Source organism: Rosa chinensis, chromosome 6 (genome assembly GCF_002994745.2).
Source record: "Rosa chinensis cultivar Old Blush chromosome 6, RchiOBHm-V2, whole genome shotgun sequence".
Lineage (NCBI taxonomy): Eukaryota > Viridiplantae > Streptophyta > Magnoliopsida > Rosales > Rosaceae > Rosa > Rosa chinensis.
The window spans coordinates 19,094,182-19,102,497 of NC_037093.1; the positions used below are offsets into that span (position 1 = coordinate 19,094,182).

The 8,316-nt window shown below is 38.6% G+C and overlaps 1 protein-coding gene across 1 annotated transcript; it reads right to left on the bottom strand.

Annotated features, from left to right (window-relative positions):
• Positions 1-1,699: 1,699 nt before the first annotated feature.
• LOC112173906 (ras-related protein Rab7) lies at positions 1,700-4,998 on the bottom strand. Its single transcript, XM_024311599.2, has 7 exons — positions 4,788-4,998; positions 4,542-4,568; positions 4,321-4,420; positions 2,926-3,072; positions 2,716-2,796; positions 2,489-2,634; positions 1,700-1,968 (listed from the first exon to the last, which is right to left on the bottom strand). The coding sequence occupies exons 1-7, from the start codon at positions 4,838-4,840 to the stop codon at positions 1,902-1,904; spliced, it is 621 nt and encodes a 206-aa protein (XP_024167367.1). The 5' UTR covers positions 4,841-4,998; the 3' UTR covers positions 1,700-1,901.
• Positions 4,999-8,316: the final 3,318 nt, after the last annotated feature.

Consider the following 8,316-nt stretch of genomic DNA (forward strand, 5'->3'; position numbering starts at 1 on the left):
ATTGCCCCCCAATAGAACTTTTGATCGCCGGAATGGGAACTAATCTCCGTAAAATTAGACAAATAAAACTTTAACTAAGGAAAAAAACGAGAACGTTACATCAATTCAAAACATCTATTGTCCCCCAACAAACATCTATTGCCCTCTAATAGACGTCTATTAGGCAACAATAGATATCTATTGCCCCTTAATTAAAAATGCAGTAGGTGACCTAATTTTGTTGGATATGGAGATTCACCTCCTAGGTGACCTGTATTGACTTTTATCGTCCATTAGTATTTTGTACCATGATTAGAAGGAGGTGGTGTAGTAGTGACTGCAGGATTGGATGCCAAACCGGTAGTGACCTAGTTTTGTTGGATATGGATATTGATGGGGTCGATCCTACGGAAGGGTTTTGTTGTGAAAAATAGACATTCTAGGCCTCCAGGTTCTCGAACCTTTAAAAAGGAAAAAAAAAAAAAAAAACAAAGCCTTGAAGGACAAGATTGGCCTGTTCCAGGACAAGTGTTGCTTGCTGACTGTACTACTCCGCCTTCAAGCTCCGGTCTCTGTCCCCTTCACCTTCAACTCCAACGACTTGTAACACGCAAGAGACACATACAAACACACACAATCAGATCTCCAAGACCATTGAAACAAAGAAGTCTCACAATTAGAACTCAATCCAAAGAGGGACGGTGAGTTTTTACACGATCGAAACGTTGTGATGGCGGACCTCGTACCAGAGCTCCTCATTGACCATAAGAGCCAGGTCGTTGTCGCTGCGCAATTCAGAGTTGTTTTGATGCGAAACGACGAAGCAGCGTTTGAGGTCGTCGATTAGATCTGCACCATCACCGATGTATCACCTCCGTCGACATCATCGTCAGCCTCGTCTCTCTGCCAGCCATCTAGACCAGAGACCGGAGCTGAAGGCCGTGCGCTAGCGTGAGAGAGAGAGAGAGAGAGAGAGAGAGAGAGAGAGAGAGAGAGAGAGAGAGAGAGAGAGAGAGAGAGAGAGAGAGAGAGAGAGAGAGAGAGAGAGAGAGAGAGAAGAAATCGCCGGTGAGAGAGGAGATCTAAGGGAGGGGCATTTGTAATACATTAGATCAAGGGTAAAATTGTCATTTTATCTTAAATTGTGTTGTTGGGAATAAAATTTAAATTTTGTTGCTGGGGTCAGTGAGATATAGATTGGTGCTTTGGGTGAAGGACCCAAAAAACAAAAAAAAAACGCATACCGTCAACTAGTATTAATAACTTTACTTTTAACCAAAAAAAGAAAAAAAATCTAATGTTATATATTTGTAATTTATATAATAAAAATAATTAAAAGAATGCACAATTGCGGTGGTTGATATGCAAATTAAGCATCTGAATGTTAAATCTGATTCTACCATTCTAACGGATCTTGATTCTACTATTCTCATGAATCTTATCCAGAGGAGCGAGGACTTCGATGGTAAACTGCAAATCCCAGCTGAATCATTTTGAGTCCTCATGGACAATGATTTAGGACCATGCAGACTCTGAAACAAATCGCCCCTTTGATAATAAAGTTTTGATGGATGGTATTGATGGCCTAGTGAGATCTCAGACTTTAGGTAGGAGTTGAACTTAAAATGTGTTACCAACACAAACTAGTTATACTTAATGAAGAATGCATTAAAATACAACTTGTACCATCTGTTGTAGTGGTAATGAGAAATACGGGATCTCGGGGATGAAATAATATGTAATCTGTTTGAACCAACCAGAAGTCAGAAAGAAAGGCACCACACAACCGAGATGAAAAAGCATTGATGAGACTAATTTGTTCCCCACACAAACAGTAATATACAGTATCAGTGTATGTAGCACCGAATGTACTTCCAAAGATGACTTATTCTTTTAATAGGAAAAGAATTCAGTTGAAATATTTAACACTCGCATCCACTCGACCTTGGCTGACTGCTGCTTCCAACATCAATGGTATCCGGCAAGTATCTTCATGAAATTGATAGTTTCACAGATGCACAGCCGAAAGAAAAATATGTCAAAACACATGAACTCTAGAGCAAGAATAAATGTAACTTTATCATATATGTAATATTTAAAACCAGAACAGTTCTCACCTACATGATTTGTCAAGTGTAACGTTTATTCAAGAAGGTTTTATTAGTCTAAATAGTAGAGGACATACAGAACTCTATAACAAAACTATCAAACTTAATTATTTGGAAAAGAAATAAAAATCTGTGCTGGTGTAACATAATTTCAATTTGTCATGGTAAACAGAGTGGGGCTAATCTGTCGGCACCTATTACTAAAAACAACTCAGTGAAGCTCATTCCCATTATAGAAGAGAAATAAGATGGGCATATCGAGAACGACTAAATCATATTATGAATAGGTGATCTAACCCAGGTAGTGTGAGGAGGAACTATTTTGGCTACTATTAGATTAAGTTTGTTCATATATATCTATAAAATTAACTTTCAAACTGCTAGTTTCAATTTCAACTTACATCTCCTCCTCTTCTCCACTCTTCAGAGCATCCCTTGCTATGCACTGGAAAGCTTCTTCCACATTAATGCCTTCCTTGGCAGAAGTTTCATAGTACGGAATGTCTCCTTTTGATGCACACCAAGCTCGAGCCTTTTTCTCCGACACCTAGAGAAAGTGAAATGTAGACTTCAAAAAACAGGATGAGAGAGAGAGAGAGGACAATTTTTCCTTATAAAAGATGCATACCACTCTACTATTTCCACCATCTACATCAATCTTGTTTCCAATAACAACAAATGGAAAGTTTTCTGGGTCGTTAGGACTAGCCTGCAGAAGATTTTCCAAGTCAATATCAAAAGCTCAATTTCCCAATTGTACTTGCTAAGAAATGTAAGTTGATTTAAAAGAATAACCGCAAGGGATTGCAAGACTGCAACAAGAAATCAAAGACAATACCTGAATAAGGAATTCTTCCTTCCAGTTGTTAAGGTTATCAAATGATTTCATCGAATTAACGTCATAAACAAGAACACAGCAATCTGCACCGCGATAAAATGCTACACCAAGGCTCTGAAACCGTTCTTGACCAGCGGTATCCCAGATCTAACGAAACAAAAGGAGGTGAGATGACTTATTGAATCCACATAGCGGCCAAATTATCCTAGAACTGAAAAACATAAAAGTCTACTGCAGAAGCTATGGTAAACATGCTAAGCTAGAACATATTCAATGGGACTGTAAGGTTAAGTGCATAACAAGACGAAGTGCTTAGAAACTGGATTCTGCTTTATTATGCTATACAGAGAACACAATCCCCTAGATTACAATCTTCACACAGTAGCCTATAATGGAAGGTTGTTCAACACTGAGTAGTTGAGATAATAAAAATATAAACAATAATTTAAACATACTACGTCACGACAAAAAACAAAATTATGCCCTGAATTTACAGAAACTAGATATCAAAAGTATGAAATACCTCAGGCTGTTCAGATCTATATACCACTGAGAGCGAAAGAGAGAGCGAGGTACTGATTTAGGTTTACTTGTTTGGTTGATCTATAAAATCCAAACTAACTTTGGTTTGTTGACATGTAAGGTAACATTCTGAAACTAGATTACAATCCAGATATGGCAGTATAACTAAACAAGAATAAAATGGAAGGAAAAGGAATGGCTGGCAAGTTGGATTCAGACTTACATTCTTAAAGAAAATCACCTCTTAAATTTTTTAAAGGGGAAACATTGTCTAATATGTACCACTTGTGCAAAGTGACCAAATACAGGTGCCTCTTCAAATTTCTAGTTCTCAAAAATGTGAAGACTTGCTAGCAGATATTCCAAGCCAACAAATTGTCCTTTCTAGCATATGATTACATGATAAGGCCATTTAAGTAGAAGAAATTGTTGATATGAAGGCTCAGGGGAATTTCCAATCATTAAGAACTATCTAGTTAATTATAATAGTCATAACCATCAAACAATTCTGATTTCAACATGTGAATGTTCAATATAGCTGTGAAGATTCGTGATCCTAATTATTCCTTCAGATTCTCAGAACAACGAATTGCAAATTCTGGTTTAGTGCAAGTATCAAAAGGAAAAGTGATGAGATCAGATCAACATCTATCTAGTCTTAACTCGGGTTTTTCAAACCTTGTTTAACCACCTAGTTCCTCCAAATCTAGGTCACCACTAGGTCAACCACAAGTCCATGAAATTCGAATCAATATAAACGTCACCAAACAAGCATCCGCATTTAAACCGAGAAACATCCTTATGCAGTTTTTAAAAACATAAAAATATTTAAAATGCTTAAATCAATAAGATGAACCAAAGACTAAAACAGACCTGTAAGGTGAAGAGCCTATCTTCGAACTGCACTTCTTTCGTCAAGAAATCGGCTCCAATAGTCGCCTTGTATTGATTGCTGAACTTCTTATTAACATATCTATAAGAATTACGGTCAAGGAAAACCGAAATTGCACTATCTAAACAAACACAACGCATCATCTTCAAAACTAAATTAGCTATAATCAATAAAAAAAAACTTAAGCGCTTCCAAAGGATACTGATTCATCAAAGAAGTCTTCCCAACCCTGCAAAAATCACAAACCAAACAAAAAACAAACGCTTTTACTCCTAAGAAGCATCAACCAACTCAAATTTCGTGTAGCTATACAATAACAGATGAAAATCAAGGTTTCAGATCACTGTGTGAGCTAAGATCTAGAAAGATCCGCGCAATTTTGAAGCGCGAAACCCTAGAACACAGAAATAGAGTAGGTAAATAGAAAGGGATAGAGAGAGAGTCAGACCCGCTGTCGCCGAGGATGATGACCTTGAGGAGCGTTCTTCTCCGAGACGGCATCGTTTCGGAGTTGAATTGGAGACGATCTGAATTGGGAGCAGAGGGAGGGAGAGAGAGAGAGTGGAGCTAATTTTCAAGTTTTTCTAGAGGTTTCTTTCCGAGAAGGAAGCTGGTGGTCTTCTGGTCTTATTAGTCTTCCGGGTCATCTGATGCTGTAGCTGACCTGTACTTGTTTGTAAGCGATCGGTCATAAATTAAAATTTCATTTATTTATTTATTTTCCTTTTCTCTTCTTTTTTTCCACAAGAAATCTCGGGTCGTCTCTTTCAGACCTCCTCGTATAGTCATTATAGTGTATAGATCTTTTTTTTTTTTTTTTTTTTTAATTTGTGAAATATCTGATAAAAATAAAATTCTCAACTAATAGTCAACTCTGATTGAATAAAAAAAAAATGTCACTGTTATAGAACTTGGAAGGCGCAACATTCAAGTTTTAGGGTGCATTGCTTTTAAAATTAGGGGCCCTGACCAAATACCCAAATTTGAGCAAATATGAACTCATTTACTTCAGTAAGAGATTAGTGTGTCCACTTACCCCATTTAAAAGTAAAAATACTATTTTGGACAAACTCTCATTATAAAATTAAAAGCATGCCACACTCTCTCTTTCATCGGCTTCCCGAGCCCGTCGCCGGAGGTCTGCACACTCGCCACAGCCGTTGGTCCTCCTCATCATCCCAGTCAGCGATAGATATGCTCCTCCACTGCCGGCTCCCTAGTCATGCAACCTCCTCGTGGTCCGATTGCGGTCGCTCTTGACGATCACGGAGCAAAAATCACCGTCGTTGTCGTCGAAGTAGTTGAGGGAGGCGCCGTTGCCGAAGTCCTTGGGAGGCGTTTGAGGAGTAGAGGGAGGGTGGAGGAGTCGTCGTCTTCGTCGCGAGCATACGGGTCGGGTTCTTTGTCCGTGGAGATCTTGAAATTGTCGCATCGCTATTGTTTCTGGTCTCACTCTAATTTAGAGTTGGAATCATCGTCGTTGTGGACGACTACGGAGGAGTAGAGGTCGGGTTTTGGCTGGATACTTCATGTTCGGTGAGGAGTGCCGGTCGGATCCATTTTTGAGTGGGTAAAGGAGCAAGTCTGTGAGTTAGATGTTAAAGAAGAAGAAGAAGAAGGACATTAGGTACGAGTGTGCTGATGTTGAAGCCAGCTGTAGAGCACGATGATGATGATGATACTTGTTCCGTAGTACTGGGCTCTGCAAATTTTGGTGGGATGAAGACAATGGAGTTGGAAATTAACAAAGAAGAAAACTCATAGGGCCATTGAGTCATACGTGGTAGAAGATCATTGGTGTTAAGTTTCTCTAGTACACATTATATGCTTGGTTTGGTGATTTTTTGACTTTTGCCCAGTAAACTTTTTCAAAATTGACTTGGCAATTATGATTTCAGTTGGTATAAATGTATAAACAAATGATTATTGGGTGGTGTATGGTTCAGTGTTTACAGTTTACTAGAATAGATTTTGCCAGTAGTGATTGTTTTTTTTATTATGATTTGGTTGGTAATAATAAGATTATTGGGAGGTAATAATAAGATTATTGGGAGGCAATACTAAGATTACTGAGGGGCAGTAAAATGTTTGTTGGGGCAATAAAAAGATTATTGGGGTGCAATAATAAGATTATTTATCTGAATAAATCTCCGAAAGCTTTCAAAATTCAAAACATCTTCATTTTTCACTAATTATTGATCCACAATAAACTTGTTATTGGGGAGCAATAATATGTTTATTGGAGGGTAATAACATGATTATTAGGGGGCAATAATATGATTACTGGGTATTATTGGGGGGTAATAAAATCAGACGCCGGAATCCGGTCACCTGTCCAGTAGCCGGATTCAGGATTTCGGTGACCGGTCTTCGAAGTCCGGAGTCCGGCAAGGACTCCGATGACTTCTCTCTCTAAGTGACAAAGAAGGAGAGGGCAAAATTGTCCCAAAAATAAATAAATAAAATACTTAATTGGGTATTAGGGAAATGATCTCTTAGAGTGTTTGGGTAAGTGGGCAATCTCTTAGAGTGTTTGGGTAAGTGGGCAATTTTTAAGCTAAAATTGAGGTTGTACCGCCTCTTTGCTGTCCGTCAGAACCGGCGGGTACAACCTCATGTCCTTCCCTTCATCATATCCGGCTCCGGTCTCTGTTTTCTCGTTGATCTCCTTGAGAATTTCGCTTTTGATGTTTGAATGGTTTGAGATTAGCCAGAAGAACCAGGTCAAAGCCGCCGAGGTCGTGTCCCTTCCAACGAGGGTGAAGCTGATGACGATGTCAGTGACGAATTTCTCGTTGGAGTGGCCGGAGCTCAAGAACCGAGACAGCTGATCGTGAGACTCCAGGGTCTTCATCTCGTCCATCTCTCGCTTCTTTTGCTTGACAATGGCTTTCCGATCCGATTCCGAGAGCTTGTTTGTGGAATCTAGAATGGTGTCGTTCTAATCCTCTCTTCATCGTCAACCTTGTGGTGGCCTTGGATCATTCGTAGATCGAACGGGAAAGAAGAATCGAAGTACGTCAGGTCTGATGAAGAAGATCGATATGGGTTTTTGATTCTCTGTTTCTGAAACTCTCTTATTTGGAGTAATAGTGTTTGGGGTAATGGTGTTTATGTTTGGATTACTGGTTTTTGGGGTTTTGCGCATTTTGGGTTTTGATTTTGGAGACATGGTGGTGGAAGAGAAGGTTTGGAGAAGATGGTTGAGGTTTTGGTTTAGGGTTCTTATGACGAAGCTGAGAGAAGCAAAATGGTGTTGCTTCTGATAAAGCTGAGAGAAGCCCAGTTAGAAATAGGAAACCAAGGATTGAATTGCAGAAAAGTGATAGTAATTTGGGTAAGGATGAAGGAATTGAGATGAATTTGGGTCAGTTGAGGAGGGTGAAATTAGAGTCAATTAAGAGAAGTAATTCTTCTGGCAATCCAATTCAATTGAGGAAAGTGAAATCGGAATCGAATAAATGGAGAGACAAACAGAAAAAGAAAAAAAAAAAACAAAACAAAAGAGAAAAAAATATTTTCAAAAAAAATTAATTAATTAACTAAAAATTTGAGGGTAGAATATACATTTTTGGTCGGAGAATAACAAATTGGACCTATTGGTCCAAAATTGAGACATGAGGGAGTAAACTGTGAAATTGAAAAGGCAAGGACTGAACTGTTTTTTCCCTGAAAGTTCAGGGACTAAACAGTATTTAACCCTAATTCTAAATTTGAAGCTCCATGAAAGGCTCCAAGTTTTAATTTTTAAGAGCTTTTTGCAGAAATTTGTGGTTTTTATCTTTGCGTTTTTGTTTGGAAAACTGCTCTAGGCACTAAAGTTGGCCTCGAGCTTCAATGCTTCATTACAAGAGGTAGCCATAATTATACGGTCCGAGTAGAGCAGATTCAATTACATGGTCTATGGACTAGGGATAGAATCCTTTTTTTGGTCCCACTGGATTCCAGGTTGCCATTTCAATCTTTGAAAGTTGAAA

Coding starts and splice junctions, on each gene's coding strand:
- LOC112173906 (XM_024311599.2), bottom strand. CDS start 4,840: ATGCCGTCTCGGAGAAGAACGCTCCTCAAGGTCATCATCCTCGGCGAC. Junction 4,569..4,787: donor ATCATCCTCGGCGACAGCGG/GTCTGACTCTCT, acceptor TGATTTTTGCAG/GGTTGGGAAGACTTCTTTGA. Junction 2,797..2,925: donor AGGAAGAATTCCTTATTCAG/GTATTGTCTTTG, acceptor AATCTTCTGCAG/GCTAGTCCTAACGACCCAGA.